This window comes from Capra hircus, chromosome 9, assembly GCF_001704415.2.
Source record: "Capra hircus breed San Clemente chromosome 9, ASM170441v1, whole genome shotgun sequence".
In the NCBI taxonomy this organism is placed as follows: domain Eukaryota; kingdom Metazoa; phylum Chordata; class Mammalia; order Artiodactyla; family Bovidae; genus Capra; species Capra hircus.
The window spans coordinates 38,184,544-38,205,717 of NC_030816.1; the positions used below are offsets into that span (position 1 = coordinate 38,184,544).

The following is a 21,174-nucleotide window of genomic DNA, read 5'->3' on the forward strand; positions in this document are numbered from 1 at the left end:
CATTCCCTCCAGCTGACCATCGCATGACTCTCCCACAGGATTGTTTCTTCCCCATCTTACACCATAAATTTTAAAAGGAAACACAGGAACTTTTTCAGGATGGCTGTATTCTGCGTTATTGTCTTTAGGAAAATGAACGGGTTGGTCATGGCTAGTCAGCATTTTAGGGATGACTGCCCCACAGATTTCTCTCAGTGGCAATGATGGAGTTTTTCATCTTAGCATGCCATACACTCCCCAAAAGGGCATCAAAAACTGCCAGAGTAGTTCTAGAGTTGGAATGGCAGGCATGGGTCAAAACTATGGCGTGTCCGTTTAACACGTGACAGTTTCCAGTCAGTAGCCCCTGTGGCTAAGAACAAAAAACACCTTCTCAAGGTCCACTCAAATGCCCTGCAGAGGGCACATGCTGCTTGTTTTCTGCCTACAATGGAGGGGGATATTGACCCAGAACTCAAATCTATAGCCAGCTTAAACATTTTACCCATCAGCATGACTGCGGTCACAAAATACTTCTTCTTTCTGTCACTTCTCTTTCAGACTATTGATAAGATCATTTGGCTGAGTCTGTTTGGGACCTGGGTATTATTGACTAGGAGTTAGAAAAGATGATCAGATGTAATAAGCCCAGAAACTACCTTTCAAATGGGCATGCATACTGAAACCACTGTTCCAAGGAGGGTTTTAAATACATCAGCAAACTTGTAAACTAATGCAACACTGCTTGTATTTCTCACTAACCTTAAAACTGATTTTGGTTAAGTGTGATGTTCCCTCTAAGACTATCTGAAACAATATTATTCACATCTCAATCTTGAGTCTCTTCCATATGTTCTTTTCTTTTTCTTTTATTTCCTGTTTCAGATCCTGTTTGCTTGGCTGATGAGAAATAGACACTACTATATAAACCACTGCAAATCCCATCTTTTTCTGTAAGCCTGAAAGGAAAAACATATAGCACCTACCTCTAATCACCTGGCAAACACACATAGTGCATATTGCCAGGAGCATTCTTTGTTGAAAGATAGTTGTTAATCGTGAAAAAGAATAACTCTCTTAACTAACCCTTGCTCTTCTGTGGGTCCCAAATTATGTGAGGACATGTGGGTAAAAGATCAAAGTTCACCTAGTTCCATGGATGCTCTCCAAAAAAGCACAATCAGATAAGGTAAAGCTAACCTAGAAGGAAGATGTAGGGACACTGCAGATATATCAGGGGACAAATATCTCTTTGTCAGACCATGAAATGGAAACAAATTGAAGCTCAAACCCAGTGACCATTTCAATGAAATGCTACAGGCATAGTAACTCCAAGGTTTGGGACCGATAGTTTTTGCAAAGAAAAGTGAACCAGAAGAGTAACTGCTCTTAAAAAAAAAAAAGCCCCTGAAAGTTATAAACATGAAATCTGGCAGTATATGCATAAAATTTATTCCAAAACTTTATGAAGTATAAAGGAAGGGAAGTGTTTACACACAACTCAACTCAGTCAGTATAAGGTCTAGGGTTTCCCCCCCTTAAAACTTGGCACTATTTTTAAAATAAAATAAAGATATTTCAATAATTAGAACAAACTACGAAGGTATTGTGCATTTCTGTTTTATGTAGATAATAAAATATTACTTTAACATAAATATATAAGGATCTCTGCGTTTTTATTTTCCCCACAAGCACAACCAAATGTACCCAAACAAAGTATTTTTAAAGAGACTGAACAAAAAAAATTACATCCCATATAGATTTTGCTTACCTACTCATTTAAAGCTACAGAAAAACAGTTTCCAGAACCTTTTTGCTTTAAAAGAAATAAATATACATTGAGGCAGGCCACTTAAAAATGATATGAAAATATTTCCCTGGGTAGCATTTAAAAAAAAGAAAATAGACAAAGAAACATTTAAACTATTTCTGCATTTCAAAAGACAGATATTAAACATATATACATAGTGGTAAGGTTCAGTGGTAACTTTCATCTTAGTAAACCTATGAGAGTTAGAGGCTACAGACACATCCCCTGAACTCCAGCTTCTGACCTTACCCACTTGGTAATAAGAATTTGAAAATTCATTTCCTCCCTCTACCATTGGCTCTATGCCCTGCTCTGGATTACTTCTATAAAGGCCAGTTCCCACACCTCAGGAACAGGCGGCATGATGCACCCCCAAGGAGCTCCATGCCATCTCCTTGAGACCTTCACTGGGGGAAATGAAATACAGGCAAATAAATATGCCCATTTATAAGCCATCATTTATCTTGCAAAAACACTGAAAATGAAACAAGCACAGGTGTTTGAAAAGACAATATAAAGCATAGTTCCTAAAACCTTAACGACTGATTGCAATGCTAATTTGATGCTGAACCATCATTTTCTGGTAGTGAGAATTTAATTTTTTAAAATAAAAATTTGTCTAAGACCTAACCAGGAAAAAAAAGCCCCAAACTTTTAAGATGAATACAAAGTATTTTCCCTTTTAGCGCCCTTTTGTGCTGATTATTATTCAATATTTTAACTGATCACAGTTTAATGGTATTTATTTTCAGTAAAGTTACAAGTTGTTTTTTTCCACTTACACTTCTCGGTAGAGTCTTTTGTTAAGGGAGTCAACCGTTTTCCATCAAGATAAGGTCAAAAGAAAAAAAAAAACGCACTTAAAACTGTTAACAAAGGGAGAATAGGAAGGACTGAAAATAACATTGTTTTCCTATACTTCATTTGGCTTCTTTAGTAAAAGAGGGGGGAAAGCTGTCCAAGTCAAACTGGTATTTTCTGTAATAAATTACATACGAATAGGGTGTGGGACCTTATATATGATTTGATAAACAAATGAGCTAGTGAAGACAAAAGTCAGCCTAGAGTGGAGATATTCTCTGTAGGCATGTGGGTATTTTGTGTGCTAAGAATCATAGTCTATGCATACACCATTAAGTTCCCAGATTATTTTATGTTAAAAAAAAAAAGCTATTAGAGGAACAAAGTTTAACTGCTGCTGTCAGCACAAATAATTCCTCATAATTAAGTTATTAAAACTGAAGGCAAAGAACTGAGCTGTGGTGTCTGAAGATATATATTTCCCTTGTTCCTTTCAAGGTGCCACTTTCCTTCTGTTGGACAACTCTGAAAATATATTTAACCTCGGCATTTCCTCTGAGCTCTTTCACAATGGGCCCCGCCTGATAAAATGAAGCAATCAGTCACTCACTATCGATTTCGCTTTTTCTCCCCTCCACAACCTCTCCCAGAAACACTGCCTGAAAATGAAGTTTACTTTGTGGCTGGTCACTGAAACCAATGCTTCACTTTCATTTTTGTATTCCAAACAGGATTCTTGCCTTGGATAAAGCGGGTAGAACATGCCCATTTCCTGAAAGCAGAGAATTGTTTATTTTGTATGAAGTCGATCGGGTTTGCTTTGGTAAAAGGAGCAAATAAACGTTATCCTAATGTAAGGAGATGCGATCTGAAGGTGACCAAAGTTCACAAACAGTAAGAATAAGGAGGGGTAACACAAGAGCATCAGAAATGGAGAGTGGCCAAAAGCTGGCTTCAACTCTCTCCCAGGAATCAAACCAAACCCAACCCGGCAATTTCAAAATTAACGGTGGGAGAAAGAAAAAACATGCTCGTGAATTTATTCATGTAAACTTCAATTTTCCTGCAGTGCAAATTTATGTGGTTAAGTTTTGCCTATATCAAAGAACGTGTGTATTTTTCCCTCTTTCCTGATGGGGATCCACATTGAATAAACACAGCAGCATGTGCCAACACCGAGCATCAGGAGCTGTGTTCTGTATTTACTACGGTTTGGTGGATTTTTTTTTTTCTTTTTGGTAATTTATTTAGTTTTGCCAGGTATTTAACTCAGTGCTCGCCATCTCTCTCTCTCTCTCTCTCTCACACACACACACACACACACACTTTGCTCACTCTCTCTAGGAGACACTCCACTCCATTGCCTGGGTACTAGTCTGTAAAGGTCAAAACATATCATTACACCTGCTACCGTTTAAAGGATAGTCCAGTGCCTTAGTTGTTTTCCTTATTATTATTTTTTTCTTTTTAAGGGACGAGGAAATAATAATTAAAAAGAAAATAACAATCAGAAGTTAGAGAGGGAACAAGGGGGTCGGGAAAGGGCCGCGGACCAAAGGGGAGGGGGAGCCCCGCGCTCTGCCCCTCCCCCTCCCGCTCGAGTTCACTGGACGGGTGTCTGCACCCCATGGTGTGGTGGCGTGTCCCTACTCCCCCCGTACACATCCTCGGCGCCCGGCAGAGTCCCTCCGGGAGGGGTCATCCTTTTCTCTTTCTGTCTCCTGTTACAAAACCAAACTCTCACCACCTCCTTCTCCAGCTGTAAGCTGTCCGCGAGGGAGGTGATCTCCTGGGCCGAGGGCTTGGGGCATTTGAGGAAATGGCTCTCCAGAGCCCCCTTGACGCTCACCTCGATGGAGGTCCGCTTTTTCCTCTTGCGCCCCTGCGCTGCGATCTTGTCTATGCTCGTGGGGCTGCCCGAGGACGAGTCCGCCTCCTCCAACCACTTGTTCAACAAAGGCTTCAGCTTGCACATGTTCTTGAAGCTCAGCTGCAGGGCCTCAAACCTGCAGATGGTGGTCTGCGAGAACACGTTGCCGTACAGGGTGCCCAGCGCCAGCCCCACGTCCGCTTGGGTAAATCCCAGTTTGATCCGCCGCTGCTTGAACTGCTTGGCGAACTGCTCCAGGTCATCCGAGGTCGGCGTGTCCTCATCCGAGTGCGGGTCGTGGTGCGCGCCCGGGTGGCCGGGCGGGCCCTGCGGGGGCGGCGGGGGCGGTGGCTGCTGGTGCGCGTGCGAGTGCGGGTGCGGGTGGTGGTCCGCGTGGTGCGGTTCGTCGTGCGCGTCCCGCAGGCCGTGGTGGTGCAGCCCCGCCGGCTGCCCGCCGGCGCCCAGCATGCCGTTCACGGTGAAGCTGGGCTGCGAGTAGAGCAAGCCGCCGTTGGACGCTCCCATGGAGGGCGGGAGGTGCGCCGCAGCCGCTGCGCTCCGCCATGCCCCGGGCCCCGGGTGGTGGTTGGCGGCGTGGTGCACCAGATGCGGTGGCCGCTGCTGCTGCTGTTGCTGCTGCTGCTGCTGCTGTTGTTGTTGTTGCTGCTGCTGCTGCTGCAGGGTGCCCGGCCCGTGCAGCTCGTCGCCTCGGCCGCCCTGCTGTACCACCACCGAGGGCTTGATGTCCGGCTGGCCCAGGGGGCTGGTGGACCAGGGGGAGCCGTCGCCGCCGCCCCCGCCGCCACCCCCGCCCCCGCCGCCGCCGCCACCGCCCCCGCCGCCGCCGCCGTGGGACAGCGCGGTGATCCACTGGTGAGCGTGGCTGAGCGGGTGCCCGTTGCTCTGCAGCGCGCCGTAGTCGCCCTGCACCAGGCTCTGCGCCTCGCGGTAGCCCCCCGCGCCCTGCTGCATGCCGCCTGGCGGCTCGGTGTGCACGATGGAGGCGCTGGAGGTGAGCAGGCTGTAGTGGTTAGACGCTGCGGTCGCCATGACTCTCGGAGCCGGACTGAGCGCTCCGGTTAAAGGAGCCGCGCATTTGACAGTTACTTTTTCGCCTCGGGCTCCTCTCCTCGCTTGCTTTCTGTCTCTCTCTTCTCTCTCTCTCCCCGCCAGCAGGCAGCTCCGACGCCCGCTCCGACGCCTTCTGTGGCTGCTCCTGCTATTACTGCCGCCGCCGCCGCCTCCCGCCCGCCCGCCCTCGCTCTCTTTCTCCTCCTCTCCCTCCTTGCTCTCGCTCACTCTCCGACTAGCTCAGCGCTCCCCCCTCTCCCTGCTCTCTCCAGCTCTCTCCCGCTCTCTTGGCAGCGCCGGCTCGCAGCCGCACGCGCCTGGGCCCCGCCCCCTCCACCCCCTCCCATTGGCTCCGCGCCCTTTGATTTACGTGGATACCGCTAGCAACCTCCCAGGCCGGCGCCACTGATTGGCGCAGAGATGCCCCCTCCTCCACCCCCCCTCCCGGGCGCGGAGTCCTTTTAGCTGTTCTCTGATTCCACCCCCCCGCCCCATTCAGATTCTCAGAGTTCTCACCTCCCCTTCTCCCCCACCCCCGGCCTCCTCCGACCCTCTTGGATGGGCCCGCCCCCCATCTGTCTCCCGAGCAGACGCGCCTGGCGGTCCGGGCGGAGAAGTGGCGGGGGGGGGGGGGGCCCCGGCCCTCTATCGACCACAGCCACTTGCAAGACTTGGGTGGCGGTGGGGGGGCGGGGTGTCGGTCCACTTTCTTCTCCCAATAGGGCGGGAGAAGCAGTGAAGAAAGAGGAAGAGAAAGGCTGAGTCCCAACAAGCCAGGGGGAGTCCGACTTTTATTCACCTTGGGACACACACACACATACAACCCCAACGTCTAATACCTAGAGCCAGAAGTCAGGCTACAACCTCCCCCCCCACCCCCCACCCCCACACACGTTGAAGTCTCCTTTCACCAACTGTTAGAATTTCAGTGCCCATGTGCTTCTTGCTCCAGGGTGTGACACTTTTGCCTCCCCAAAGGTGCTTTTATTCGCCTCCCCCCACCCCGCTAGCGCCAGATCGCTTCCTTTCAGGTTCCAGACCCGATGGTCTTCCAGCACCTCGGGGTGAGGACCCCATTAAAGGCAGGCTCCACCGGCGCCTCGGTTTGTAAGAGACTACTTGTTCAGGAGCGGAGGAGTTGCCTGTTCTGACAGCGCAGCGGACTGGACTGAAAACAAAACAAAACTCTAAAAGTCTCTGACACATTCAAACACTGGGGGCGCGCACAGGTTTGGGTTTAGAGAAAACTAGGATCCTACTCGGGTAGCCCTTCAGTTTGTGACAGGAGCGCTGTCAAGGGTGTTTTCGGCCTCCGGGTAAGGGGCAGGGAGGCACCAAGGGCGGCTTCGACTGCGTGAGCGCTTCTCCGTGATCCTGGAGCTTTTGGATGCAACTTTTTCCGCTAGCTGCTTCGAAAGAGAGGAAGAGCGAGTGAAGGAAAATGGGCTGGACTAGGGGAATCTTCCGAATCCTAAACTTCGGCGGACGCCCGCGGGGTGGGGTGGACTAACTCAGCCGCCAGGCGCTCACTGGCGAACCTGTCTGCTCAGCCTTCAGTAGAGAACTCCGGAGCGGGACTGCGGGACCCTGCACCGGCAGCACGGCTCGACCCAGCAGAGCGTGTCGCGCCGTCAGCGCCGCAGCCACCCGGAGCAGGTGCCTGCCGCCGCTTTCGGAGCCTGCTAGCAAGGGTAGAAGGATCCGGCTTAGGCTGGTGCTGGAGCAGCGGAACCACCACGCACGCTCGAGGGTACCGCGCGAACACTGCAAAGCGAATCAGAAGTTGCTGCCCTGGAAGGCGGGGGTTGGGGGGGGGCGGGTGGAAACCCAACCACAGGGAAAGTGAATTGCGTCCCCACTTCACATCCTCCGCCCTCCGACCCTCCGTCGTCGCCCTTAGCGCTGGCGTTGCCGGCGATCGTGGGTTTGTGAGGGAAGCCAAATCAACGCTCAAGGGGAGCACTTTGGGGCCTCCGAGCATCTTAATCTAGACAGCAAAGTGGAACGGGCCAGAGAATTCATCATGACTAACGAGGAGCGGAGGTCTTTGGGGAGTGGCTGAGCTGTTTATAAATCACCGCGTTGAGCACTCGCCCGGGCAAGGCGCTTTGGCGGAGAATTTCCACGTGCCCTGTGTTTATGAGCGTGTGTGGGGGAGAGAGAGAGAGAAATGGTTAGGGGAGGGGCGAGCCCACAGGCCGCCAACCGAACGGACCTGCATCCCCCCACGCGCGCACCCGCGCGGCAAGGCGAGGACACACACCTTCTGGCGCTGGGTTCTCGCGCAAGCGCGGAGCCACTCTGGCCGCGCGCCTGGGGGCTGCTAGGAATCCCGTAACTTTGCCCGGCTAGGAAAAAATGAAAAAGTCCAAGCCTGGAAGCGCGCAGACTCGGCCGCTGGCGCCCGCGGCTGCTCGACTGGGAGTGAAGGGGCTGGGCTGGGGGCAGGACCGCCTCCCTCAGCAGTGCCTCCTTGTCCCCAGAGCTGGGCGCCTGGCTCTCCTGGGGCTTTGGGAGCGCACGGGCCACTCGCCAGCCGCGTCCTGGCCCAACCCGCCGCGCCTCTTTTCATCACCTCCACCCCCCCGCTGCCCCCGGCCGCCGGCTGTCCTCCTCCCCAACCGCTCGGCTGGGAGAACTCAGAGCTCCCACAGATGGAAGGATCCAAGCCGCCGGGAAGGGCCGCGTCCGGCTGCTGAACAGCTCGCCCCCTCCCCCTTCCGGGGCAGGTGTCTGCTTTTCTCTGGATTTGATTTCTCATTTCTCAAGGGACAAGGCCCTTTGCAGCCGGTGGGGGTGAAACACTCGAGGGAAGAAAAAGGTTTCCAGTCTCCGAGGGAACCGAGGCGGCCAGACTCGGAGTCAGTTTAAAATTTCCCCCAACACACACCCTCCTCTCCTTCTGCCTCCCTTCCCCCAGTTTCAGGCTTTGAGCGCTGGGGTTTTGGGTGGGGGAGCAAGAATAGGCTGCGTGTGTACATCCAAACTTCCTGTCTGCAGCGGGACTTCACTGACGATGACTGCTCGGAGATTCATCCCATGCTGACGTCCCAGCTCTCCACTCCACCCCCCTCCCCCCACCTTCGCTTCATTTCGCTGGCAGGCAACGGAGCCGAAACATTCCCAACAGGGTAAGCCGGGTGGTTCTACTCGATTAATGCACCCAATAAATCCCCGGGAGTACACAAAGCACTGCCCTACCCTTGGGCCTCAGCCTCTGCACCCCACCCCCACCTCCGCAGCCTGGCCAATCACCGGGCGGGCTGGGCTGGGCGCGCACAGTGTCTCTGGGTACCACCTCCCCCCGCGCCATCCCCGCCTCTCTGCCTGTCGCCGGAGGCCCGGTTGGCGCGAACGCCGAGTCCTGAGTACCTCGGCTTCCAGTCTGCCTCCCGGCGAGGCCCCTTCCTGGGGCTCCAGGAACCTCAGAGATTTTAGACCCCCGATGAGGGGTTTTTGGTCCTCCCTTGCTTTCCTCCCACCGCCGTGGGCGCCTTTCTTTGCGGCTGACACCACCGGAGCAGAGTCCACGCGTCTGCCTGCATTTCTCCACCCTCATAAAAGCACGTTGAAAGTATCTCGGGGAGACACCTCCAGGTTTTGATTCAGCTCATTCCCTTTCACTGTTCAAAGCACTGTTCAAATACAGAGGCTGCTTACGTTGACGTGGAGAGGATTTCAAACAAACCTAAAATGCTTTGAACTGACAAGGTGTCTTGGTATCTCCCTCACTCCAGTACAGTTCCCCGAGATCACTGGCTAGGACAATGGCTGAGCAAGCGGTTCACGCGGGCCTCGCAGCCTCCTTGGCTGACTGCTGGGTCCCCTGGGCCCCTTCCACGAGAACAAGCTCCAGGCGTCCTGAGCAACCTCGCCAGCCCATGCCCTTCCTCTAGGTCCCAGCAAGGGCTCTGCTGAGTCGGTATCCTGACCTGGACTGGTCGGAGGAAGTGGTGCGGACTTCGTACTGCAGTACTTGGAGAGAAAATTACTCAGAGAACCCGAGCTAAACCAAAAAGACAGTTATTTATCCCCACATTGTCACACTTCTCAAAAGCGTGAGCCAGACCTGGGTCTTAGTAGTGCCCAGCACCTTGACCAGAATCTCCCAAAGTCTTCACATGAGTAACACTAATGATATCAACCTGTACTCTAATTTGAACTCTATTTTAACTTCATCTAGTAAACACACACCATATGTAAAATATCATTTATTGTATTTTTCCATACCAGGTCTTGGCAGAAAAACTGCCATAATCACTCCCAAACATTGGGCTGAAAGGATGCAGTTATTAAAATAGAGGTGAGATGGTATTTATTCATTTGATAGATCTTAATTTATTTCTTGCTGATGTTTTAATAGTTTTATGATAATGGAAATCAGGAAACAAAGGGAATTTTCTTCCAAGGTGGCAGCTGGTTTAAACTTGAGTAAAATTACTTACTGGGATTTCCTTTTAATATATCCACCTTGGAGGAGGATTCCAAGTCCCTTCTCTTTCTCTCCTTTCTCCCTTATCCCAGTAATTGTATTCCTGGACTTTCTGCTCTTCTGCTAATATCCAGGAACTGTTTGAGAGCTTCATTTAAATGGAACTTCTTTGCTAAGGGCCTACAGAATGTCAAAACTGAGGTTTCTACTTTAGAGCTTAAACAACCAATCCACACAAAGAGGCAGCTGGCTCCTTTAATGAAACCCTCCTTAGAGCTTGAAGACTTACAGGCTTAGAGATGCATTTGTAAGAAGCAAGAAAAATGCATTTCCAAGCTGCCAATTCTTGTGAGACACAATAAACATTTACTTTAAAAAAGAACAGAAATTAATATCTTTAATTATGCAGCACGTCTTCCCGATTAAAAATTCTACATAGATTTATGTTATTGTATATATATACATTTTACAAGTTTCTAAATGTGCATCCATCTCCATGTCATGAACGGTTTTGAAGAAGGAAAAGTTTTCTGAAAGTTGAAACACCCATTCTTCATATTCTTGCCAAATCTGTGTTTGTCCATGTCTCACATACGGATGATTCTATTTTATCTTTATTACTGTGTAAACCAGTAAGATGTAATGTTCTAAGTTCAGTATTTTAAAATGAAATTATTTGAATTTGTGGATATTAATCTGTTTCTCCTTTTCCTCAAGCTCTCAATCTCATCATTAAAAGTGACCCCCCACCTTTGTAGTCCACAAGTGACTGTTTTATAGACAGGCACGGCTTGGCTTGAAGACTTCTAAAACCGTATCACGCAGACAGTCTAGCTATTTCAAGGATTACTTTGAGTAATTTATCAAAGGAAGTCTGCTAAATTTTGAGTGGTGAATATGAGGCCTTACAGGGGAGAGAGCATAAAGGACACATTCCATCAGTGTACAAGGCAAATTCTATTTGGCATTAATACAGCTTGCTTATACCAAAATAGCGGGGAGACAACATGAGGGGATTGGTGGCTCTTAGTTACCTTTCTGAAATTTCCTTTTCAAAGCGCTAACACTCAATGACTTCCTAACAATGAAGCCTGAAGGTGTTTCTCACCCTTATCCCTTGCCCTAAAGCAGGAGGAAATGACAACTTTTTAATAGATAAAAGTAATTTCAACAGAAACCTCCTTCCCTCCAAAGCTTTTGGAGATAGTACCAAGATTAAGTTCTTGCCACAGTCCTTTCTCTTTCTTATCTTCTGGGGCACAGTCTGAGAAGCAGAAGGAGGGGCCAAGAGCACCCCCACACACCTGTGCACAGGTGCAGGGGTAGAGTATCCTCAGCTACTTTATCGGTAATGTGTCCAAGATTTAGGGCTGGGTTTCCATCACTGGGGGAAACAGGGCTGCATTTAGTTGAAGTCGGACTTCATTTTTCTTATTCTGGTTGGACAGAGTATGAATACAAATCCCCGCTAAAGTGTAAGAATGCACTAAGTCCTATTGTTAGTGTCCTGGTGCACTGAGCGAAGTTTTTCTTGGGTGTAGTTGACCACAGCGATAATAGCGGTGGACTGGGACCTTCTTCTAGATCTCTGAGTTTCAAAACTGTCATTCTAGGCACTTTGGGGCTTAGTGAAGCTAGAGATGACTATTTTTTAAAAGACTGGTTTCCAGAATGTGGGTCCTGGGAATGCAGAGGCTGGCATTGTCTGGAAGAAGACTCACGAAAAAGGAGCCTTAGGTTGGAGCAATGAGACCATCTCACCCCTCTGGTCTTTGCTGCGAGTTTTGATGGTAATCTGGGGCAGCTGGATCCCAGCATTAAATGCAAAAATAGGAAAACAGGACAGGCAGAGTCACAGGCCTGATCATATTGACGCCCTGGGTCAGAGGAAGAGAATAATGAATAGGCGAGGAGCTCGTGGAAGGGAACTTAATTAACCTTGGGAGAGTGAAAGAAAAGTCAGAGATCAAGCCTAGGCCCGTGGTTTAGGATGCTTATATTTACGTGAATGTGCGGGGTGGAGGAGTAGTCTGCTTCGTGCATTACAGTAACCTTTTTTAAAAAACACTGAAAAAAGCTGGAGTTTGTGCCCCTCAGGGCCAGCCAACCACCCACACAATCTCGCGGAAAACTCCGCGGTGGGATCCCGCGTACTCCGCCGGGAGGCAGTGTGTCCGGGCCTCGGCCTGGGTGGGGCGTAAGCCCGGGTAGGGAGAACGGGTGGCGGCGTCCGGGCGCCCCGGCCTGACCTCCCGGGGGTACCGCTAGGGAACGCCGCGAGCTGGGGGTGGGGGCGTTCCCGGTCACCGAGCCACTGAGATCCTAGGCAGGTCCTGGCTGCGATCCGGGGGAGGAAGGCGAGGGCGAGAAGCGGGAGGCCCGGCCATTGTCCAGGGAGGGCGCATTTTTGTCCGGATGCTGCTGGTTGCTATAGCGAGGAGGGAAATCCAAACAGAAGGGCTCAGTTCGTCTCCCTCGGGCCTGGGAGCAGCGTTCTCTCCTCTCAGCCAAAATAAAAGTGCCGCCCGGGGCCTGGCACCCCTTCCCCGGAGAGCTGACAGCGGGCTCGAGAAGAGGGGCCGGGAGGATCCGGGCACCGAACGAGGGGAGGGGATATCCAGCCCAGCAGGGAACAGCCAAGCAGATTACTGCTGGAGCGGGCGGATGCGCCACACACACTCTCTCTCCCCCTACACTTTCCCTGCCATATTTTATTTAGGAAAACTCTTACAACCCTCCCAAACTCGAGAGACGTTTCGATGGGTGAAACCCCCTCCTTGCTTAGACCTGGTGGGAGCGTCTCAGCGCTGGAAGCGCCGTCGGAGGAGAGAGACCTGCGCACGACAGCGACGCTGTACCGGGAAGGAGCGGTGACACCAGAGGCAGAATGAGCTGTTTGTTATGAGTTTAAAAATCACCCAAAGGGAAATTTTACTGGAAAGGCGTATAGATGCGAATTTCTTACATTAAAAAGAGACTCTTATTTTGCAATAGTGTTCTTTCTTCCTTTTCTGTTTTTCTTAATATCTTACTATTCAACTTTGAACAGTGTGTGAAGGGAGGGTTACAATAAAGGCTCCTTACGATTTGGCTTATAATTTCTCCAACCGCAAAACTTAGGACAATTAGGGGAAAACAGCACTATTTAATTAATTACGATCTGTTAGTTTTAGAAAATTTTGAGTTGGTATTTTTTAAAGGAGAGAATATTCGTTTACTCTGGGTGTGGCAAAAAAGTTATGACTTTGTTTGTGGGGACAAGTTATCTATGCCAGGAGGGAATCAGATAGCAAAAACTTTAAAAAAAATCAATTCTCTTACTCTGCTGTGACTTTTATATTCTCTTTCTTCTCTCTGTGTCTGCCTCTTGCCTAGAACCTGTCTGAAAATCCAGAGAGAAAACTTTTATTTGGCTGGAGGAAGCCATTTGAAAAGCATAACAAGAGAAGTTCTCTCCCTTCCCAACTTAAATTATACCCTTTCCTTCTAAGTGACAAGTCTCTTTGAAAAAAAAAAGTTGAGACAACTTTGTAAGAAGTTCCTTAATTCATAGTAATATTCACATTTTTGAAAATGCTTGAAAGAAATCATGTTAATTAAGAGAACATTTGCAGTAATTTGGTGATAATTATCAGAATCGCCACATATTCGCAGAGGCTTGAACAATTCGTGTTCGGAGAAAAGCAAAACACATTATTTTAATAGTCTGATATGCAAACTATGGACCGTTCAATTACGTGGCTTAATAATGCATACATGATGCGATCTTGTTACTGGGATGGGAAGGTCTGCGGTGAGTCACTCCTAAGACCAAGTGTGCTCTCACATCCAGTAAAATCCATTGCCATGGATCAGGGGCCCCTGCCAAACTGCATCTAAGAGAATAAAAATTAATGACTGAGAATTTGAGCGTTAAATTAACATTAATTATATGACCTGCATGCTGGAAAGATTAAATTTCTTATGCCCTAATTAGATAACGTCTCCTCATACATCAAACAATTTCCGTTTTCATTCCCGGGTTTCAGGAATACAATGTAAGGTGGTGACAGGCAGTAGTGGAAGGTTTTCCTTCTCTGAGGTCAAAGTTTGGGGTGCCCAGCCACCAACTCCGCTGCTTTCCTTTGTTTCTTTCCGTTGGCTTCATCGGGGAAGAGCCCTCAGGTTGGAAGAGGTCATATTTTAGAGAGTGAATCTCCTCCACCCTGTACAGACAGTGGTAGTTGGAGAGCAAGGAGCTTGATGGGCGGTCCTCAAGTAGACCTGGAACGCCAGAGGGACCCGTATCAACTGTCTGGAGAAAACCTGGGTCACTGGCCATTGTCTCAGGCTGAGAAAACTAGGCAGTAAGATCCCAGCGGGGAAGCGGAAGGAAGGGAAGTCCAGCCAAAATGCACCGCCGCGAACCCTTTTCAGAAGAAATGTCAAAGCTAGAATTGCAGGGACGCGAGAGATCCTCGATGTTGTATTTGCAAAAGAAAAAAAGTTTTCTTAGGTGGGAAACAGTCAAAGGCCAAGACAAGGGCACTCAGTTCCTTCGAGAAGAGGTTTGACAAGAGGCTTGTCCGCCGTCTCCCCAGCAGTGCCCTGACATTTTGAAATCTCACACCTTGTTGGCCACAGTGACCCTGAGTCTCTGTCTTACCCTGTCGGGCACCACAGGGCGGGGCGTCGGCCACAAGGTGGCTGGGAAGGAGGACCAGATGTTGCGTGGGTCTCCTTACTTTAATACCTGTTGCTGATGCAGGCGGCAGGGTTAAAGTGAACAGTACAGCCACCGGCCCCCACCTCCAGGACAGATGGTCAGTGGTGGCGCGCGAGTCCGTTCTCTCGGTTCATAAGACGTGACTTAGGGGTCCCAGGGCTTCGAAAAAAGCTGCTCTGTGCAGTTGGCTTGGTAACAATGAAGAGGACCTCAATTCCTGGGATTAGGATATCCTCTTGTATACACCGTGGCCCCAGACCTCTCGCGTTTCCTTCTCCACCCTCCCCATCCTCCTCGACTCACCGTCCCCCGGGGACAGTAAAGAACTCCGGGACCTTGCGTTCAGCTGCCCCGAGAGCCGGGCGGGACGGAGCAGAGCAAGACTAAAACCTCAAGGCGGCGGACGCTAAGTCACTCAGAATAGAGTTTTCACGTGTCAGTGTTTCCATTCAGCCACTTCCAGGCTTCTGGGGAAAGGGCAGGTGCGGGAGCGCGCGTCTACGCAGTTCTCAATGGTGTTTACGTGGCAGGGGAAAGGGGTGTCAGGGCAGTTAGCAGATGCCGGCTGCTCCGGGCTCTGCCTGCGGGGTCCCCTTCCCGCGGAGCTGTCGGGACCAGGGTGGGGTAGGGGGAGGTGGGAGCGGAGGCATGAGGAGGGGGCCGGTGAAGAGGGGCTCATCCCAGGCCGAGCCGGCCGGGACACTTCCCGGGGCTCCAGGCCCAGCGGTTTCCTCCCGCCGCCCGCCCTCCGACCTCCAGCGCGCGGCCCCGAGCTCGCTTGGCCGCAGTAGTTACTTCGCGAACCTCAAACTCCCAGTGCAATCCAATCTCAGGGTTGGAATGGACCTGGAAGTTAGAGACCACCGTCTCTCTGGGCCCCGGGGCTGTAGGGGCGCCTGCACGGAGCCCGGTGAAGACCGGGAGCTTCTGCAAAGTTCGGCCGAGTTTGAAACCCAGCGCCCGCGCTCCTCCTCCCCCATCTCTCCCTCCCGGCTGTACAAGGATGGGGTTCCGAACGGAGGGGGTAAGGACCAGAGTAACCGAGGTGAGGCGACAGTGGAAACGGTCGGAAGAGGGTGCATCCCGCCTCCCTGAGAAGTACAGAAATCTCTCTTTTGGCAGAGAGACAACTCTGGCGGCAGGTCCACCAAAAGAGAGCGTCGCAGCTGTTGTGGCCAGAACTTTGCAGCCCGGATACTTTGGCTGAGAGAAGCCGCCGCTAGCTCACCGCAGCTTCCCTCCTCCCGTCTCGGCAGCGCTTTCAGTTTGAAGTGTTTCTTCGTTACACAGACCACCCCTCTCCCCCACCTCCCGTCCCCAGCGTGCCTTTGCTGAAAACGGTTACTCCTTTTAAAAATTGGAAAATCAATACCAGTTTAGCCTCTTCCGTGAGATGATGCACTGTCTAACATTACAGGGAGGGAAACGGCCCGGCCGAAGGCATGGCTCCAGCCCCTGGAGAATTTTACGTAGAAATTGACAATGAACCGTGCTCAAGAGCGCTGCTGAAATATACTTTGGCTTAGTAGCACTACTATAAACCTAAGGCACATCTCTTACACATTGTCTGTTTGGTTGTGGCTGAGGTTTGGCTAAACGATTGATCAGAAGCTTGCACCGTGGGTGTTTATTCTTCCTGTTTTCTTGAACCAAATCTTGGATGGCTTCCTGATAGTTTTCAGATGCCATTTGCTGCACAGACAGATCTCATATGCCTACTGCAGATTGTCTTCAAAGTTCTAGTTTAAAGAGCATTATGTAAGCCTCTCTCTATTTACATAAGAGCTTTAACTCAAACCTCTCAGAAAACCATTTATTACCAACTGAAACCCATACAGGGTAGCAGCATAAACGACCTGTATCTTTATGACGCTCTCAAGAACAGCAGTAGTTCATTCTTGAAAAAGTAGATGTAACAAAGAATTGGAACATTTTGCATTTTTATTCAACTTGGTGTCTTGTAATTTGAGCATCACTCTTAAGCTTAATTCAGACAGTCGGGACATTTATAGGATACTCTTGTTCTCTGTGAGGTCAGCATTTATCTAGGCCACAGAGCTAGCCCTGCCTCTCTCATTTAATCCCAAATGTGAGAACAAGTTTTAGTTAGTAGAATCAATTAAGTGCAAATTTAACTAAATTCTAAATTATTAAAAGGATCCATGAATACATGATCACTGTAAACAAAAGTCAAGCAATAATATGTGGAATAAAATGTAACTTTTCTATTTCACTACCTTCACCTACATCACAGTTCTCATCCTTGAGATAACCACTGCTGATAGTTTAAGTTCCCTTCCCTCCGTGGCTCCCCATCTACTTAACTAAACTTTGGGCCAGATTTTTGTTGTTATGCATTGTTACAATTCCTTTTAGCAAGAGGGGGCCTGGTGAAATAAGAAACTTAGTAATGAAGAGTTCAAGTTTGGGATACTCTAAAGAAGGAAAATGTTGTCTAGTCACCAAGCCTGTCTGACTCTTTTGCCACCCCAAGGACTGTAGTCAGTCAACCTTCTCTGCTCATGGGATTTCCCAGGCAAGAATACTGAAGTGGGTTGCCATTTCTGCCTCCAAAGGATCTTCCGGACCAGGGACTGAACCCAAGTCTCCTGCACTGGCAAGTGGATTCCTTACTGCTGAGCCACCAGGGAAACAAAAAAACTTGTTCCAAATGATGTGGGAAGTGAGCTTTGGAGTATTGCTTTATCATTGCTACTGCACAAGCAGGAAACAAGACAAAGCAAAATATCATTTAGGAACTGGCACTTTCATGTCAATAGAGTCAATAGAAGAGATCAAGTAACGTTCTGGGAACATCTTTGTTTAACTATTAAAAGCTAGAAATATATCAATAAGGTTCCTAGAGTCCACGGTTCTTCCCATTGAGCATCTTCTATTTAAACAATCTCACCTGTCTCAGCAGACACAGCCAGCTGCTCTTTACAGCTAGGTCTCCAACATGGGACTTGTCTTGTTAGGGGAAGGGATTAGACTCCCAGACATCCTTTCACTGGATGCTGTTTCTGACACACAGTAAAGCTGTTACCAAGAAAAATTGTAGTCAGGCTGTGTCTCGAGCATCCTGTCCCTTTCTACCCTTCTCATTTTTGCCTATCACCCTGATCCCACAGTTCCAGGTCTGCCCTTTGTGATATTTTAGCCCATTTAGACTCTTCCCTGTCATCATCAGTAATCAGTGTCAAGGTGTTAAAAGCTGATACACGCTAAGGGGTATTTACATATATTTCCAAAGCATCTTGAAGGGTCCATGTTACAGGCCCCAAACAATGAATCTCAGTAGTGGAATTGGAATTTAAGACTCTGGTTGGCAGATGGGGAAGATATTTTAGGCAAGAGGAATTTGCAGCATTCCTAAAATATAGCCACATGGCCATGAGTCACCTTCTTTGTCCTCTCTTTAGAGACCAGCTCTACCTCTGATCTACCCAGATATGAACTTTCTACTGGAAAAACAGTGCCATTAGAGAATTCTTTTTTAGTAACTGGGCAGTGTTGGAACTGTTTTAATGGAGTTGTACTGTAGAATTTGCCTTTAGTAACAGGTTTTCATGGGACTGTCCCCATAATCTGGGGAAGAATGACCTATTTTGGCCTATGATATTATTTGTACCCTATCATGACTGGTTTAGAAAATGCACATGACCCGAATAGGCCAATCAGAGTCAATGAACATTAGCTTCATAATTTTGTCTAGAATGGTGAGGAAGAAGAAAAAAGTTAAAGTTCTCATTAGCCTACCTGCTAAAGTAAAATCATTCATCCTCTTAAAGCTCTGTTATGAAGAGGAGATGCTTGAAAGAAACCAATACAGAGAAACACATATGACAAGTAACATAAGATGACATAGTTGAGCTCTCGGATTCAGCTGCACCTTTACCCTTGGATTCTTTTTTTCATGTAAGCCAAAAAAATCACTCCCACCCAACCCCTCCCCCTGCCCTGCCCTGGAATTAGTTTGAGTTTCTGTTGCTTGAAAAGGAAACAGCCTTGATTCCTTCATGATTCTTGTGCTCTTAAGGGCAGAGAGTTAAGTTAATCAAATGGCTCAGCTCATGGCACAGCATCATCGTTGGGTCGCACAAAGCCCTTCTTATATCTATCTTCCTTCCTTCCTCCTTCCCTCCCTTCTTCCTTCCTTCCTCTTTTACTTCCTTCCTTCTCCTTTATCCCCATATCTCACTCAGATTCCTGTCTCTGTCATAGGCCACCATTCTGTTTGTATATATTACTATTCTTTTTTTTTTTTTTTAAATCCCAAACTCCTAATTTACCCCTTTCCCACACTTCCCCTCTCCTTTGGTAACCATCTGTTGTTTTCTATGTCTGTGAGTCTGTTTCTGTTTTGGAGTGAAGTTCATTTGTATCATATATTAGATTCCAGTGTAAGTGACCTCATATGATACTTGCCTTTCTCTTCCTGACTTACTTTACTTAGTATGTGATTTCTAGTTGCATCCACGTTGCGGCAAATGGCATTATTTCATTCTTTTTTATGACTGAATAATGTTGCATTGTATACATGTACCATGTCTTCTTTATCCATTCATCTGTTGAAGGACATTTAGGTTGCTTCCATGTCTTGGCTTTTTGTGAATCATGCTACTATGAACATTGAGTACCTGTGTCTTTTCAAATTATAGTTTTCTCTGGATATATGCCCAGGAATGGGATTGCTGTATCTTATGATAGGTTTATTTTTAGTTTTTTAAGGACCCTCCATACTGTTTTCCATATTGACTGCAACAATTTACATTCCCACTAAGAATTCCATGTATTCTTGAAAATACATGTTTTTCTGAAGGAATTATTTTTGATTCGTGTAAGTGACATTGTGTTGAAAACCTTGTTCTGTTTCTTGCATTTTCACTCATTACTGTATATTTAATATCTATTTATGTTGCTATGCGTACATCTAATCCATTGCTTATAATTGCTACACAGTTCTTGACTGTGTATGTATCTGTCAAGCTTCAGGAGGTAAAAAAATAAACCATAGAAAAAAGTTGGAGATTGTGCCCTGTGCCGAGTCTGTAAGTATAGCTGCAAACTTCTTCCCTAGTCTTTCAGTATTGTATTAAATATCCATCTGTGCTCTTATGTTTATGCTTTTCGTGTTGCTCCTCATGTGTCCTCATGCTTTGCTTTTTTACTCTTCCAATTATGGGTACTCAGATAGCCTCTAACTCTTTGCCACTACAGATAATGCTACACCGACCAGTTTGTTAGATATTTCCTTATGGACTTTTGTGTGAGTTTTGTACATATATATGTACATACATATATATCAGATATATATATTTCATAATTCAAATGGTGATAGTTTAGTTGCTAAGTCATGTCTGACTCTTGTGACCCCATGGACTGTGGCCTTCCAGGCTCCTCTGTTCATGGGATTTCCCAGGCAAGAATGCTGGAGTGGGTCGCCATTTCCTTCTTCAGGGGATCTTCCCAACAAACCTGGGTCTCCTGCATTATCTCCTGCATTGCAGACAGATTCTTTACTGCTGAATTACCAGGGAAGACCATAATCCAGATATCCAGGGGGAAATTTCAGCACCATAAGTTATTTAAATACTTATGTGATTGAATAATGTGTCAGATTGTTTTCCCAAATGGCTATACCAGTCTGTATTTATACCAACTATCTATGATGATTCCTCTATCCCAGGGAGATCATGTGATTTATGCTCTAAATGGAGACACTTTTGACAATGAAAGCAGATATTAATAATTATGATGGACATTAAATGTAAACCAGGACTGTGGCATCTGGTCCCATCACTTCATGGGAAATAGATGGGGAAACGTGGAAACAGTGTCAAACTTTATTTTTGGGGCTCCAAAATCACTGCAGATGGTGACTGCAGCCATGAAATTAAAAGACGCTTACTCCTTGGAAGGAAAGTTATGACCAACCTAGATAGCATATTCAAAAGCAGAGACATTACTTTGCCAACAAAAGTCCGTCTAGTCAAGGCTGTGGCTTTTCCAGCAGTCATGTATGGATATGAAAGTTGGACTGAAGAAAGCTGAGTGCTGAAGAAAGCTGAACTGTGGTGTTGGAGAAGACTCTTGAGAGTCCCTTGGACTGCAAGGAGATCCAACCATTCCATTCTAAAGGAGATTAGTCCTGTGTGTTCATTGGAAGGACTCATGCTAAAGCTGAAACTCCAATACTTTGGCCACCTCATGAGAAGAGTTGACTCATTGGAAAAAACCCTGATGCTGGGAGGGATTGGGGGCAGGAGGAGAAGGGGATGACAGAGAATGAGATGGCTGGATGGCATCACCAAATCAATGGACATGAGTTTGAGTGAACTCTGGGAGTTGGTGATGGACAGGGAGGCCTGGCATGCTGCAATTCATGGGGTTGCAAAGAGTTGGACATGACTGAGTGACTGAACCGAACTAAACTGAGGACTGTTTCAGACAAATCCGGATGTACGGTCACCTTGTGCTATGCTACATCTTGGCCAACTTGATGT

The 21,174-nt window shown here is 48.0% G+C and overlaps 1 protein-coding gene across 1 annotated transcript; it reads right to left on the minus strand.

The window, feature by feature from the left end:
* Nucleotides 1,584-5,681, minus strand: POU3F2 (POU class 3 homeobox 2). Its single transcript, XM_005684658.2, has one exon. The coding sequence runs from the start codon at nucleotides 5,508-5,510 to the stop codon at nucleotides 4,194-4,196; it is 1,317 nt and encodes a 438-aa protein (XP_005684715.2). The 5' UTR covers nucleotides 5,511-5,681; the 3' UTR covers nucleotides 1,584-4,193.

What these genes read in the sequence shown, in the direction of transcription:
- POU3F2 (XM_005684658.2), bottom strand. Translation starts at nt 5,510, where the DNA reads ATGGCGACCGCAGCGTCTAACCACTACAGCCTGCTCACCTCCAGCGCC.